At 44.6% G+C, this 16,502-nt stretch overlaps 1 protein-coding gene across 1 annotated transcript; it reads left to right on the forward strand.

The window, feature by feature from the left end:
• Positions 1-205: 205 nt before the first annotated feature.
• LOC114686795 (glutathione S-transferase alpha-1-like) lies at positions 206-14,401 on the forward strand. The gene is made up of 7 exons (XM_028861465.2): positions 206-261; positions 4,388-4,497; positions 5,731-5,782; positions 7,095-7,227; positions 9,185-9,326; positions 13,339-13,470; positions 14,264-14,401. Exons 2-7 carry the CDS (start codon positions 4,411-4,413, stop codon positions 14,384-14,386), a joined length of 669 nt encoding a protein of 222 aa, XP_028717298.1. The 5' UTR covers positions 206-261; positions 4,388-4,410; the 3' UTR covers positions 14,387-14,401.
• Positions 14,402-16,502: the final 2,101 nt, after the last annotated feature.

Consider the following 16,502-nt stretch of genomic DNA (forward strand, 5'->3'; position numbering starts at 1 on the left):
TGGTTATTTACAGGACTGTAGAAACTACATTAAAGGACTCCAGATCTCCAGGGAGGGGTTGGGACTCATAAGGCCCTCTGCCTGATTTGTTCATTTCTAGTTGAAAATGAAACTCTGGAATCTTGAACTCTGTGGGAGTCCATGGGAGTAGCTGTTCCCTATTAGTCTCCACCCTTTGGTCACCTTATTAAAGCAGCGACCACACTCATCTAGAACCGCAGTTGGGGAGCTGAGTAAAGAGGACGCCTGCACTCTCACTAGGTCAGTTCTTTCTTTTATACCAAGTGTGACATGTTCTCATTTCTGCATCACTGGAAAGTAGCTTTCAGTGCTTTATATATTATGCATTAATTGGACAGAATAGTTGGTTTTATTATGTAATTTCTACTCATGTATATTATATACTTTGATCACAGTCACATCTCACTACCTTTATTTTTTACCTGTGTTTGATTCTAGTTCATGAATTATTTCTCCTCTTCTCATTCTCTCTTTCGGTCATCCCCATTCCTTCTACCCTTTTCTCCCTCCTTCCTCATCCTGGTCTTCATTCTTCTCTTCTTCTGCTCTTTCCCTCATCTCCTACTCCTCCTTTTTCTCCTTCTGCTTCTCTCTCTGTTCCCTCTTTCCTCCCCATCCTCTTTCAGAATCACTGAACCGACAGGTGGAGTTTAATGTATGTGCAAGGGACTCTAAATGATGGGATTCAGGACAGTGAGAAGTAGACCTGGACTGTCCTCTCAGGAAAACCTAAGATCAATAGCATTCTTCTCTTGAATTGCATGTGCCAATCTCACAGAAAACTTGTAGATTCCTCTCAGGTGAGGATTTAAATTTACCCAGACTCTCCCAGCCATCCTCCCAAAGCACTTCCCCAGTTGGGTTTTCTACTGAATTTGTTTCTGTTGCATAGATTCTAATTGCTTTGATAATTCTGTTTAAATAGCAGAGTAGCAGGTTTCACACGTAGGATTTGTTACTTTATTACTACCTTAATATTTAATTGCCCAACACAACCTCTGTTGTTAAATGGTAAGCCCAAGAAAGCAAATGCAAAGAAAAGTATGACTAACAATTGAGCCCTGGGAGATCTGAGGACTGTGGACTGAGCCATCCATCATATACCAGGGAGATGTTGTCTACTTATTAACTCGGTGATCACAGATGTGTGTAGGGAGGAATGAACTATAGACCAGAAAACAGTTTAAAATCCTGTAAGAAGACATGGCAGGAAGAAATGAGTCTGTAGAAGATCAAGATTAAATACAAACTCTGACACTAAGCAGTTGTGTGGCCAATCCTGTGCTAAGGTTCAAAGCATTCATCACGAATAGGGAGAAGGCTAGCAGAATCTTAATTCATGCAGCTCTAAAACAGGGAGGTTAAAGAGAGAGTCACACAGCTCAGCAGAGATGTCACTTATAAGGTACAATTCACCATAAGGCTGCAAGGCCATAGCCTCAGTGAAGATGTGGAGTAACTGCAACCCACAGAAGGTAGGATGAAAGTCTTCTTTGAAAACCTCACAATCTCAGAGTCCCTGTGAGGTCCCCAGTACTGAGGCTGTCCAGGACAAACTAGAGTTTATGGAGAAACAAAAAGAAAAGACAAAACTGATCAGAGCTTTATAATGTGCTGCAGACAGGCTTCAGGTGCCCACAAGGAGTAGCTGTAACCTGATGGAGGCAGACATCTGAGGGCTGAGGCTGAGGGATGCTGACCTTGCAGACAGAGGCCACCTGGGTAGAACTGCCAGGAGGTTTCTTCTCAGGCTGAAAGGCTTCTCCCCCTAGCCCTGGCCTAAACTGGCTGAGGGAATGATGGTGCTTGGGTTGAATTCTCAGGAGCAGTAATGTGCAGAGCCTGCTCTTTTGTTAGGGCTTGCTCCCTAAGTCTGGGGTCCAGAAACAAATTCAGCCCATGTAGACCAAAGCCCAAATGAGTCCCTTCCAGCCATATTGTCCTTTGGCCTGGGAACTGCTCACTGCAGGTGATCATGAAGCTTCCATCACACTCCTTAAAAATAGAAATACACTTGTATATAAACCAGGAAGAAGGCATTGGAGAAAGGAAAAGGGCACGGGTTAGTGGGCACATGTGAACTGTTTTCTGTCTGAAGGTTCCAGTCACACAGCTTTCACACAGGAATACAGTGAGAGGGGAGATCACTGGGGCTGAGTCCACCAGCAGCCGCAGCCGCAGCCGCAGCCGCAGCCGACCTGGAGAAAATCAGTCATTTCCTACCTAGAGGTCGGGAGCTGAAGGGCTCTCACATGGCACTTGGAGCTTCCAGAGGAGTTTTCCTTCTGCCTCCTTCTTGTCTGTGCGTCTCCAACAGTTTAGATTCTCTTTGCCTACAAATACTAAATGTTGTGACCAAGAGATAGTGTCCATTACAACTCTTGAAACAAGTGATAATAAAGGCCAGAGAGATAGCTCAAGGTAGGTGCTGCCACCAAGGCTGATGGACTGAGGTAAACCTGGAACATGGTAACAAGAGAGAACTGCCTCCAGGTTGTTCTCTGACCTCTCTGTGTACTCAGAGACCGCATGTGCGCGCACACACACACACACACACACACACACACACACACACACACACACATGAACCAACAAGTAAAGGATAAAAAACAACCATCTGTTAACACAACTGAAACTGTTCCCCTCTATGTCTGAGTGACTGAACTCATCCTGGCTGTTTAGGGAATCCTGTAAGTTTTACACCCACACCCCTGATATGTCCTCCCCGACTCTGCTGCTGAACTTGCCTGGTGATTGTGTGTGGTTATTATTTTCTGTGCTATTGTCCCCAGGAGTAAGAACTAGAGCAGTGGAAGGTGCCCCCTAAAGGACATTTGGCAAGCTCTAGGGGTGTTTGGAGTTGTGTTGACTGGGGTAGAAGGGACATAAGTCTCTTAGAGGTTACTTAGTTAATAAACTACCTTGTGTGGGATAGCTTCACAGAACCAAAGAATCACTGGTCCAAATTGACAGTGTAGAATAGCCTTGAAACAGCAACTGAGAACTGCCAGGCTAGTTCTGCAGCTAGTTCTAGGAACATCTAATTCTTACATCTTATGTCAGTCCAGAGTGCACAGGCATGTGCAGATACACAAGAATGTAACTAACTTTAAAGTCTTCCTCCCAAGTACTTACATTTCCGCACAAGAAACATCATAGGGAGCTGGAGCAATGGCTCAGTGGTTAAGAGCACACAATGCTCTTTCAAAGGACAAGAGTTCTGGGCTATTCAGAGCAGGGTTATTCCAGCTCTAGAGGATCTGATGACCTCTCTGGCCTTCGTAGGCACTGCACTCATGTGCACTTAATCATAAACACACACACAGAGAGAGAGAGAGAGAGAGAGAGAGAGAGAGACAGACAGACAGACAGACAGACAGACAGAGACAGAGAGTACTTTGTAAAAGGCAGACTCTGAAATTTCCTATCTCATCACAAGTTAAAGACACTACCCATGACCCATGATGTTGACTTTCCAGCCCCTGAGCAGCAGGGACCCAGCACATCTGCTCACTGTGCAGGAACTGAGCTGTGCTCTCCAGGGTCTCCTCAGCATGGAACTGTATGGACATCCTCTCTCCTGCAAACGTGTGACAGGGACACCTCCTCACCAATAACTTTGTGGAGATGAAGTGAAGTTCCAATGAACAACTGCCTGTTACGTGGTGTTACTGCATCAACCGCTCTCTTGTGAACACAGAACAGGATCCAGTGTTCAGTGGGAAACAGAACTGCAACCTAGAGACGAGCTCTTCTCCTGGGGGAACTAGGGTTTGGCACAGCCAGTATGGCACCAAGCCATTGACATCTTCTGAACTGAGCAGCCCAGGAGCCAAAGGACTGGGGAGGGACTTTGTCTCATCCCTCTGTGATGGCTCTGCTGTCCAAGGTCAACAGCTTCCAGTCCTTCATCTCTATAGGATCAGGGCTGCTCCGTTTATGTCCTCAAAGTAAAGGTATATGGCCAGCTGTGACTGGTTTGGTGTGATTGCAGGTTTGTGGTCACTGATGGGTGAGAAATTAAGACAAGAAGACCTTCCTGGAGCACATGCTTGAATCCCAACAAATGAGAGGCAAAGGAAGGTGGAAATTTGTGAAGTCAAGGCCAGTCTGGTCTACAAAGTGAATTCCAGGGCAGCTATGGTTGTTACACACAGAAACTCTGTCTCAAAAAAACAGAGAGAGAGAGAGAGAGAGAGAGAGAGAGAGAGAGAGAGAGAGAGAGAGAGAGAGAGAGCGCTAGCTTCCTGGGTCCCCTGGAAGCTGCCCATGAAGAAGGCAGACTTCCCTCCTCTAGTGTTGTGTTATTACTCACGTCTCAAAGCACAGTCTTCCTGGCATTGAACTCTTTGCTTTTCCTTCATAGTCAGTGAAACTACAGTTGCTGCCATGGCCGGGAAGCCCGTGCTTCACTACTTCAATTCCTGGGGCCGAATGGAATGCATCAGGTGGCTGCTGGCTGCAGCAGGGGTGGAGGTAGGTTGTGCATTGTGCTTCTGGAACCGGACCTAAGACAAGTTTAAAATACTTCTGTAAGCTGAAAGACTTCACACCAGGAACATGGCACACGGTTTCGAGTTAAATGGTAATCTTTATGTATTAAGGATTCGAACAAATGAAAATTTTACTACACTTTTCTACCAAAAAACACATTCACATTAAAAGATGTTTTCAGGAGAGAAAAACGAAATACTGACATGGTTAATTAGCTATTAGAGTTGAATCAAGTTAGACAATGAGACATACAGAAATAGAAACTCAAATGTTGGGGTGGGGAGTTAGCTCAGTGGTAGAGCGCTCCAAGCACAAGACCCTGGGTTCTGTCCTCAGCTCTGAAAAAAAGGAAGAAAGAAAGAAAGAGAGAAAGAGAGAGAGAAAGAGAGAAAGAAAGAAAGAAAGAGAGGGAGAGAGAGAAAGAAGAAAGAAAGAAAGAAAGAAAGAAAGAAAGAAAGAAAGAAAGAAAGAAAAAGAAAGAAACTCAAATGTTGTTTATTAAATAATTCCAATTGATTATTTCAGATTATGGTATGATGTTGTGATTTTAGATATGGCACTATTCTTTTAAAAAGAGTATTTACATTTGGAGACAAAGGCCCATCAAATAAAGAAAAGGGGGGAATATAAAAATCATTCTTTAGTAAGGATTGTACTTTGCTTAATTAATAATCACCAGTTATATAAAGGACAATGTAAGAAATAGTCTACTATGATCCCTGACATGTTTCCATGATGAGTTACATCCTCATTGTTTATAGTTGAGGAGTACCGAAATAGGCCACTTCTATTAAAGTATCATAAAATAATAACAATAAATCTTGAAAATGAGAAATGTAGATGATGACGGGCCCACACCATGTACCATGATGGAGACACAGAAAGTTCTGTTCTTGCTGAAGTTAACAGGCTTTCCTGAGAGTCCAAAACCTCAACAGTCCATTTCCCAGTGCTGGTCCTTACAGTGAGATCACTCTCTTCTTAGGACCTAAGCATGGACATGGTGGGGTCAGGGAGGAGGAACACTACAAGAATGAGCAGCTTCGTTATGTTCAACACCCTTTTGTTGATGGATCTAATCTGAATTTGCAAGTGGCCATGATCAGACCCCTTCAGGTCTGCAGATGTACTACCAGACACAGACCACTCAAGTTCAAAAGTCTACAACAACACAGAATGAGCTAATGAAAATGCATTTACTTTTTCTGTCTTCAGTTTGAAGAGAAGTTTATAGAACGTCCAGAAGACTTGGAAAAGTTAAGAAAAGGTAACACCAAGTATACATATGTGCTCAATGAGGTAACTAGTAGAAGGTTTACCAGAAGGTGATGTTGGTGGGTGGTGGGTGGGAATAGTCAAGAATGGCAGAGTGATATGATGTAGGTGGTGGGTCTCCTTGAGTGCTCTGAAAATGGAAACAATGATAACAGTGGAGAAGTTGGTTTCTTCAAAAATTTGTCAAGTGGCTTGTTATTGTTCCCTATTATCTCTATACCAGAGTGAACAATCTCAGGCTGACTCACTCACATTTTCAGTCAATGTTTCACATACACTGCCCTACAACCACACAAACTCATGATGGTAGTAGAATACTATTTTGACATGTGTTACTTTTGTTTATGTTGCATTTGTTTAACTCTGTGAAGCTGTGTTACTGTGCCTGTTTAAAACACCTGATGGTCTAATAAAGAGCTGAACAGCCAATAGTTAGGCAGGAGAGAGAAGTAAGGCAGGGCTGGCAGGCAGAGAGAATATATAGGAGAAATCTGGGAGGAAGAAGGAGGAGCCAGAGAGGTAGGAGGACTCCAGTCACCCAACTACATAGCCAGCCATGGACGAAGAGTAAGATTTACAGAAGTAAAAGAATGAGAAAAGCCCAGAGGCAAAAGGTAGGTGGAATAATACAAGTTAAGGAAAGCTGGCAAGAAACAAGCCAAGCTAAGGCTCTCTTTTATAATTAAGAATAAGTCTCCATGTTTGATTTATTTGGGAGGTGGGTGATGGGCCCCCAAAACAGCAAAAAAAAAAAAAAAAAAAACCAACAACACATGACCATTAATTAAAGCACGAATGGAGAACAGCTGGGTTGATTTTTCTTGAGAATTTGTATTATAACTACTAATGAGTTACTATCACCTCACAAATAAAGACTGGAAAGCTCATGGTGACTCACTACATAGGAAGCTGTCACACAACACCTTAATGTCATGAACATTATTAGATTTTCAAACTCCTGCTGGGCAAAGGACTTATTTCTGTTTGCATGGTGGCCACTCTGCTGTCCATCTTCACCTTCCAAATGTATCCAGGGACAAGAATTGAACATAAAAACATGCATGAGAGATATAATATGTATCTGGATAGGAAATAACAGTGAATGAGCGAAGCTCAGAAGCCAACAGAAGATGAGTGAGACAAAGAGGAAGCAGGAGCTAAACGTAAATAGGGATCCACTTGAAAAATTGGCAGCCATTCTGTTATCTTTCCTTTGTATGATCAGACATTTCAATACAACTTTTCTGTTCCTGAGAAGTGAGACTTGAACACTTCACAGACCTTTTTTCTTTCTTCTTTCAAAGATGGGAAATTGATGTTTGAGCAAGTGCCCATGGTGGAGATTGATGGGATGATGCTGGTTCAGACCAGAGCCATTCTCAACTACATTGCCACCAAATATGACCTCTATGGCAAGGATGTGAAGGAGAGAGCCCTGTACGGTACATTTCCTGTTATTACTCCAAGGGGAAACAAAGGAAGGAATTGGTGTCTCCATCAATGAGCAAGAGAGTGGCAGGCTTTGTGTCCAGGAGTGGGCTGGGTCTTGATATAAACACTTATTCCAAGTATGGAGGTGTCCATGGAGGAGGGCAAAGAGCAGATGGGGTGGGTTCAGGTGAGTGTGACTGCAGCAGAGGATGATGTTGCCAGCACAGCTCCGGGACAGAGTTGCAAACACGATGTTCCAAGGACCCTGAGCATGGTAGAATCAGGACTCCAGGTGTTCAAATCTTCAATGACTGGACCTCAACCAACAGCTTAGGACAAAGAACACAGGGCTTGAGGCTAGAGGAGGTGTCCTAGGCAAGGAAAGGGGAAGGAGCTGCTTCCTACATCCCAGGAGTAGGAAGAGTACAGAGCAAGACCTGAATTGCCAACCAGTTCTATGGACTGGTCAACTCAATGAGCCTTAGACCGGTTCTCAAGGACCTAGATTACCTAGAGCATTTAATTCAGAACTAAAGCAACCAGGCTGAATGTACCACCCATGCTGGGACCCACGCTGCTGTGACATATTCATTCATTCATAAACCACTGTGTATTGTAGTTGCTCAAAAGCTAAATGTGGTGCTAGCCAGCACACTAGTGTGGGAAACATATGTACAAGGAAAGAGAGACTTGGCTTTAATAGTGCTTGTACAGAAATACACCTAACAACATTATTTATAATTTTCTCATGGTGGACTCAGCCCAGATATTCAGTAATAGAGGAAAGAGGAGCACAATTTATAATTTTAGCCATGAAAATATCTGAAGTGCTGAGGGGCGCAGAACAAAGGTCAAGTGTGGACACTGCATTATATAAAGTAAGCAGACACCAGGGCACATGCTCCATGGTTCATTCCATAGGAAACGTTCCTGTCCTCCCCGTGGATAAGAAGGAAATGGGTCAGCACCTTCTGGAGCAGGTGCCACAGGGGCGGGATTCGGAGTGGGGGGTAACCAAAATTTTCTAAATTTGGAGAATGTTTTTTCAGAATTCTACAAAAGTACTAAAACAGAATGCTACATTTTAAGGGTATGATAACGATGGTGTGTGACAATGTGACAATGAAATTCTATTCCAAAAAAAGTCATACAAATTAGAGTTTGAAACAAGGGAACACATGTGTCCTGTGCTGTGCTGTGGGTCAACTGAATAAAGAAATAGACAAGTCTTGACAAATGTTTACAAGGCCAGAGTCTAGGAGCAGTGTGTGGAGGACATACAGATGTTCTTCATGAGAAATGACTGGAGAACTTCTAACACTGACCTAGAATGACTCTGGACCATGCAGCAGAAGGAGACATACACAGAGATGCATCTGATGGTTCAACCAGGGCTCTGGGTTGAGATTACATGGGAGGCAGAGTATTAGCTCTGAGAATTTTGTTGGGAAAAAAATTATGTCAGAGAGAGAGAGAGCCTGCTGTAGAGTTGATGGTTACCATCTGGAATGCTACCAAGTTATCACAACTGAATCTCTAGATGGGCCTCTGATGCTCTTTGTGCTTGGAATAAGTTATGTGTGGGTAACAAAAATTCTAAAATACTGGAGAGAATGGAGTGAGGGGAAACTGTGATAGCAATGTAATGTGTGAGAGAATATAAAAAACATTCAGCCCTTTAGTGGTTGCACATGTCTTTAATCCCAATATTTGGGAGGCAGAGGCAGGCAGATCTCTATGAGTTCAAGGCCAGCCTGATCAGTGAGTTCAGCCAGGACTACACAGAGAAGCCTTGTCTCAACAACAACAACAAAATCTGTAAGTGTATCTGGACTGACAGGATGTTCTAGGGAGAAAGTTCTTTACAATCACCTTCCATTGTAAATTTCTCAGATTTTTAGATTAAAATGTAAAATAGGGAACCTTTGAGAATCCTGACCATTTGGATAATTTTGTCTTTCAGGATTGACATGTATACAGAAGGTATTGTAGATCTGAATGAAATGATCCTGAGAATGGTTATATGTCCCCCACATCAAAAAGAAGCCAAGATTTCCATGATAAAAGACAGGACCAAAAACCGGTACTTGCCTGCCTTTGAAAAGGTAAGTGAGCTCTTTGAAGTCAGGGACACTGAGTTCCAAGGACAGGAGAATGTAGAGTCTGGGAGAGAAAGTTTGCTGCAGCGCTGACCTTCCATGAGCCTCTCTGTGCAGCCCCCTGCCCCACAGGGCACTGTGCAAAACGGCCTGTGAAGGAGCCCTGCATGGTCATGCCAATCTAAGGGGCAGTATGCAACAGGGTTCATGGCCACAACCAGAACTTGATCTGTGAAAGCTGAGCCACACCAGAGATGGACCCAGATCCTGCAGAACACAACAGGCTTCAATTCCAGAGCAAACTCAAGAAAAACACAGATGGGAAAATATTCTGTCACATCACACAGGGAGGCAGAGTGACTGGCTGTCACGAGAATATGATAGTGCTTCAAAGACAGAGGGGAAGTGCCTGGACAAGGACAGGGTTGGAGTGTGGAGAGGAGAAGGCTGATGAAGTGATGTTAAGGGAAACTGATCTGCCTGAATTGGGGTCACAGATGCAGGGCTTGGAGGAAGAGCCATGAAAACTCAACAAATGAAGGTGTGTCAGTGACATGGAGTGCCTCCCTTAGTCAGGGCTTCTCTTTGGAGGAAGATCAAGAACACTTCAGAACTACTTGATCTTCTGTCAAGTAAAAGATAAGAACAGAGCTATGATCCTAGAGGATAAGAGCATCCTACACACTCCTGTGAGAACTTGTTTACTGTTTAGAGGCTATGGGGCCCTGGGAGATTGGGGGCAAACTAAATTCTCATGCAATAGACAACTTTATTCAGACATCAGACCATATTTGCTCGGAGAGTGAGGAGAAGTCACATGAATAAATAGTATACAGGCACAAGAGCAAATTACATGTGGTGGTCAAGTCGAAAGTGACGAAAACATGCTTTTCCATAGAGACATATAAACAATAAACAATATCCTGTTATAATGAATAATCTGAAGTAATCTCACCCCTATGCACTATACCTGGAAGGGGCATGAAAACATAATCCAAGAACAATCTTTGATTATCTTCCAACAACACCTGACTGTAAAACCTATGTTATAAAGCATCACCTTAATTTTCATTCATCCACTGAAAATTCACTCACTGCTGTCTCTGCTCTATGGAAGCCCTAGGGTTTTAGGAGTCATCATGTCCTCACACAGTCCCCTGTAGCCTGTGGTGCTGGCAGTTAAGAGCCTGTCTCATAGGACATATATCTAGCCATTACAGCCTAAATTGTGTCTGCTTGAGAACCTTGAGCTCTTTATATACAATGGGCTATGTACTGAAGAACACTTGACGATTATTTTTGGTTTGAATGTGTGTCTTAGTGTTTTTGTTGCTGTGAGGAGACACCTTGACCACAGCAACTCTTATAAAGAAAACATTTAATTGCGGTGGCTCACTACAGTTTCAGAGGTTCAGTCCGTTATCATCATGGTCAGGAGCACGGCAGTGTGCAGGCAGATGTAGTGCTGGCTACATCTTGGCTGGTAGGCAACAGGAAGTCAACTGACTCACTGGGTGGTGTCCTGAGCATAGGAAACCTCAAAGCCCCCCCCCCACAGTGACTCACTTCCTCCAAAAAGGCCATACTCACTCCAACCATGCCATAACTCCTAATAGTGTCATTCTCTATTAGATTATGGAGGCCAATGACATTCAAACTACCACATTCCACTCCCTGGCCCCCATGAGCTTGTAACAATATCATAATGCAAAATACATTTAGGCCAACTTCAAAAGTCCCCATAGTCTATCACAGTCTCAGCAATGCTTAAAAGTTGAAATTTCAAAGTCTCTTCTGAGATTCATTAGTTACTTTAATTGTAATCCCTTATTAAAAAAAAAAAAAAAAACAGGTCGCATACTTCCAACATATAATGGCACAGGATATATATTGCCATTCCAAAATGTAAGGAAGGGAACATAGTGAGGAAATACTGGACCAAAGCAAGATAGAAAACCAGCTGGGCAAACACCGAATTCTGCATCTTCATGTCTGATGTTGAAACACTCATTTTGTTCAGCTTTGTTGACTGCAACACATTCTTTCTCTTGGGCTGGTCCCACTCCCTGTTAGCAGCTCTCCTTTACAGGTATTTCATGATTCTGGCATTTCCAAAATCTTGGGTTCCCAAAGCAATCCAGGCTTCAACTTCACAGCTTCACACAATGGTCTCTCTACTAGTCCTCCATTCAGGGACACCACTGACACATGCCTGGCCTCAGCGTCTTTCTTTCAGTTCACAGGAAAATTCCACAACTTGTTTCTTCTATCCTTAACTCTAAAGCCAGAATCCAGTGGCTGAAGCTGCCAAGTTCTGCTGCTTGCTGGGCCTGGAACATGGCCCCCTCATTCAATTATATCTTTACCAGTTTTCTGTCCTCGGCTATCCTGAAACTTGCTCTGTAGACCAGGTTGGCCTCAAACCCAGAGATCCACCAGCCTCTACCTCCCAGTGCTGGGATTAAAGTCATGCACCACTACACCCAGCTCTAAGCTTTTCTTTACTTCCTTGTCTCAAATTGGAAACTTAGATGGGTGGGATCTTGCCCTGAGGTCACCAGTCCCTTGTTCCATTTCTTAATCTGTTCATCTCCTTGAACACAGGACTTAGCTCCATTCCACTTCCTGGCGTTCTCTATCATCTCAAATTTTACAATTTGTAATTTACCCTTCTTAGTTTGCTCCTTTTCATTATAAATCTACATTAGAGTTAGCACCAATATTCACACAACAAAGTATCGACTAGGCTGCTTTGAGATTTCTTCTGCCAATAGAATTAATCTAAAACTTCACTTTAGCCTCAGGCGGGCTCTTCAGACCTGGGCAAAAGGCAGCCACTTTCTTCCCCAAACTGTCACAAGAACAATCTCTAGGTGACATACTAAAATTCTTCACCTCTGAAACCTCTTGAGCAAGCCGCCAAAAGCTCAAATAACTCTTAGCACCTCTGTCTTCCATGCTCCTACTAGGACAGTCCATTAAGCGGTGCTTAAAGCATTCCACTGCTTTCCAAACACAAAGTACCGAAGTCCAAATTCCTCCAAGCAAACACATGGTCAGGCCTGTCACAGCAATTCCCAACTCCTGGTAACAATTCAGTCTTAGTCTAGGTTTCTAATGTTGTAAAGAGACACCATGACCATGGCAACTCTTATAAAGAAAACATTTAATTGGGATTGGCTCACTTACAGTTTCAGAGATTCAGTCTATCATCATCATGGTGGGGAGCATGGAGGCATGCAGACAGATGTGGTGCTCGATACATCTTGGCTTGCTGGCAACAGGAAGTCAACAGACTCACTGGATGGTATCCTAAGCATAGGAAACTGCGGGGATCCTTGAATCTAAGTTCCTGTTCAGGGCACCATCTGTGGGAGGCCAGCTCTCACCTTTTAAAGGGTTCCTATGAGGAGGAGAGAAGAATAAGAAACTTTTGACAGACAGAAACACAGGATAGCTTCGGGAGAACCTGGATCAAAATCCACTGGACACTTCTGTGTCTTCAAAAGGGCTTTTTATAACAATGCCAAGGGGAAGGGCAAAAGATCTACCCTTCGCTACTGTGATAGAGCACAGTCAAGTGCAGACTCCTCAAAACACCTGGTAGCCACAGCTGTGGTCAAATCATCCCCTTATGCAGCCCTTCTGGGTAAAGCAAGCTAAGATTCTGGACCCTGAGTAAGTTCTCACTAGGAAACCTCTATGGGTCTCTACAGGAAACCTCAAAGCTCACTCCTACAGTGGCACACTTGCTCCAACAAGGCCTTACTCACTCCAACAAAGTCACACCTCCTAATAGTGCCACTCCCGATAAGATTATGGGGGGCCAATTACATTCAAACTACCACAAAGTGGTATTTATAATTCTTTTCTCAGAATACATGGACGATGCGCAAGCCTTTTAATCGTTCTTTGCTTGAAGCTGAGTAGAGGCAGAGTGCCTCCTTGGGAGACTTGGGAAAAGTCAGTGGTCCCTGCCTAATTCTAGGTTCATAATCTGTCTCCTTTAATTCTGCAGGTGTTGAAGAGCCATGGACAAGACTACCTTGTTGGCAACAGGCTGACCAGGGTGGACATTCACCTGCTGGAACTTCTCCTCTATATTGAAGAGCTTGACTCCAGCCTTCTGGCCCCTTTCCCCCTGCTGAAGGTGAGATCACCTCAGAGAGGCAGCCACACACACGTGACTCTGAGGATATAATGGTGGCCTGTGGTCTTCTGAGGGTCCATCCTCAGGCCTCCAAACTGAGCTACTAGACCCTGGTTTCAGGCATGAAAATTATCTTTTGTGTATGGAGACTGGAGGCTGGTACTCCAAGAAGATTATTTTGCCTTTTGTAATCAGAAAGATGCAAGAGTTTCCTTGGACCCCTGTTTTTTGCAGGATGTTTTTGGCCTTCATCTTCATCTCATGTGTCCTGTCTTTGCACACTCAGTGTCTCAGCAGGTCTCTGTCATGCTGATCCCCTTTCTCAGCTCTGACTGCTCAACACTGTGCTTCCCTCTCCACAGCCCCCACCATGCCGTCCTCCACCCTCCAGTGACTCCATTCTTATCTCCAGGTTGAAAACTGCCTGTGAGTTGCTCCTGGTTAGATTTTGAGCTTTTCTGGCTTCATTTCCAACTCAGTTTTTCATGTCTTCAGTTTTCTTTGGTAGTTTCTGCTTTCACACCTGATAGACACAGTGCTCTGTGCTCTGCACCACAAAACCAGACCTACAGGGTGTGTCAGGGACCTGAGGAGAAGGTAAGTGTATGTCAAAGGAGGTCTTTAGAAACATTATTCTGAACTGTGGTTTCAGCTCATGGTTTTATCATTCTTCTCATGTCTACACTGGAGCTTTGTAAGGTTGCACATGGTCATGTTCTGGGAGGGGCTCAGAGTTTTTTGGATTGTCCACATAAGCCATTCTGACTCTCAGGCTGTGTTTTCTGGATTACAGGCCCTGAAGAGCAGACTCAGCAGCCTGCCCAATGTGAAGAAGTTCCTACAGCCTGGCAGTCAGAGAAAGCTTCCCATTGATGCCAAAGAAATCGAAGAGGCTAGGAAGATTTTCAAGTTCTAGAAAGCTGCATTGACCAAGTTCTTGGATACCAGTCTCTGCTGTTTTGCTAAAATAGCAACTATGGATTCTGGCTATACTGAAATAATAAACATGAAAGAACACTGTACGTAGCTACTGTGTTTGAAGTATGAGCTGGGATTCCTGGAGTCGCACATAAAGAGGAAGGCAAACTAAAAATGCTTTATTTAAAAGTAAACTAGGCCAGGTGGTAGAGGCACAAGCCTTCGATCCTAGCACTCATGACACAGAGGCAGGCAAATCTCTGTGAGTTTGAGGCCAGCCTGGTCTACAGAGTGAGTTCCAGCATAGGCTCCAAAAGCTACACAGAGAAACCCTGTCTTGAAAAGAAAAACAAAAAACAAACAAACAAAAAAAAAACAATAAATTTTTTAAAAAAGAAAAGGAAACTAATCTCACTAGGAACCCCTCCCCACATCCTTAACCTTTGCCCTACTCCCCACCCTCCCACCCTCCTCCCCGCACCATCCAGTGACCTACCCCCCCCCCATCCCCGCACTGGCTCTTCCAGCCATCCAGTGAGGCTGCCCCTCCATGCTCAGACTCAGGCGGAAGCTTCAGTCTTGCCTTTTCCTGATAATCCGACTCTGGATCCTAAGCAGCGCTGCCTGCCCATGCTGCCCCTCAAGGTCCTGTAGAAGTACCTACCGCAAGGTACTTCACACTGGTACCACAGAAGGTGCTACATCCGTGAGCTGTTTGCTGACTCACAGTAGGTTCCCTCCTCCTAATGTCCTTCCAGGAGGCCCAGGCTCAATCGAGAGATAATTCCTCACACTCCCCAGATGATTCTGACCCAGAATCTCACACTTCTCCACCCAGCCAGGCTACCCCTCTAGGCCCAGGCCCCGGTGGGAGCTACGTTCTCGAACTGTCTTGCCTGATCTAACCCAAGACCCCTACCTGAGCTGCCTCTCCAGCCCAGGCTGAGCCATATCCATGAACTCTCTTGGTGTGTTTGCTTCAGTTCCTTTATCCCACAATGCCCCTGTGGCCCAGGCTCAGTCATGAGTGGCATCAGCTCACTCTCTTGCTGAGTCTGACCTGGAACCCTCCCCTGAGTCTGCCCCCTTCAGGCCCAGGCCAGTATTGGGAGCCCAATTTGTTGCTTTTCAATGAGTATGCTTAGCCCATTTGTAGCACGGCCACATCCATTCCCAGGTGGGAGCCAAACTAGAAGACTTTCTTGGACTTCACCCAAGCAATGCACATTACCCCTAAGATTCCCATGCAGCACTCATTAGCACTGAATTGAAATCAGCCAGTCTCTATGCTCAATACCCCACACTGACAACCTAAAGAAGTGATTTGCTCCCTTCTCCTACCTCACCTAAAATTAAGCAAGATTGGGGGACAACAAAAACAGAACCATACTTCTTTTGTTCTTCTCCACACTGGACTCCAGGAAGAATCACTAGCCAGAGGATGCCCCTGTCCATGCTCTGTATTCCTCTCAAATACCTTGGTTGTCCCTCAGCTCTACTGCCTCCCGGGCAAGTGGCAGCTGAGAAGAGCCTGGTTCTTACCATCTTCTCTCTGTGCCCAGTGGTCGCTGTGTCCCTGAGCTTCTCGGCTGACTAACTTCTCAGCCTTTCTCATTGACCCTCAGTGCAACCAATGTCTGCCTTTTGAACTTGCCCATCCCTCATTGGTCCCTCAGCTACACATGTACTGTGAGGGCCAAGGCCTAGTCACTTGACTCTGGCAGGCCCCAGATATGCCATCTTACAAGGTGCTGTGCCTGTGCCCACTGGCCTGTGAACCCCCACTTACCCAACAAACTTGGGCTTGGTTGCAAAGCAGTATAAGGCCTAAGAGCTGCATACCCCTCCTCAGATGCCAGGTGCTTGCAGCCAGGGATATGCAAACGTAGAGCCATGGTCCTCACTAGAGCAGGAGGCCACACAATGGAGCTGGTTCAGATGAACCCTCAGATTGTCCATTTGTGGGATACCTCCCTTCACATGTACCCCTGTGCCTGGGTGTTCAGATGCTTATTTAATGTAAATACTGTATGTTGCTGATTAAATATGTTACATTAAAAAAAAAACTACACTTCTCTGTGTAGTTTTGGTGCCTGTCCTGGATCTCACTCTAT

The sequence above is a fragment of the Peromyscus leucopus genome, chromosome 7 (assembly GCF_004664715.2).
Source record: "Peromyscus leucopus breed LL Stock chromosome 7, UCI_PerLeu_2.1, whole genome shotgun sequence".
In the NCBI taxonomy this organism is placed as follows: domain Eukaryota; kingdom Metazoa; phylum Chordata; class Mammalia; order Rodentia; family Cricetidae; genus Peromyscus; species Peromyscus leucopus.

Excerpts from the sequence above, each read along its gene's own strand:
- LOC114686795 (XM_028861465.2), top strand. The coding sequence starts at position 4,411 with ATGGCCGGGAAGCCCGTGCTTCACTACTTCAATTCCTGGGGCCGAATG. Across the intron at positions 5,783-7,094 it reads CTTGGAAAAGTTAAGAAAAG|ATGGGAAATTGATGTTTGAG; the intron begins GTAACACCAAGT and ends CTTCTTTCAAAG. Across the intron at positions 9,327-13,338 it reads ACTTGCCTGCCTTTGAAAAG|GTGTTGAAGAGCCATGGACA; the intron begins GTAAGTGAGCTC and ends TTAATTCTGCAG.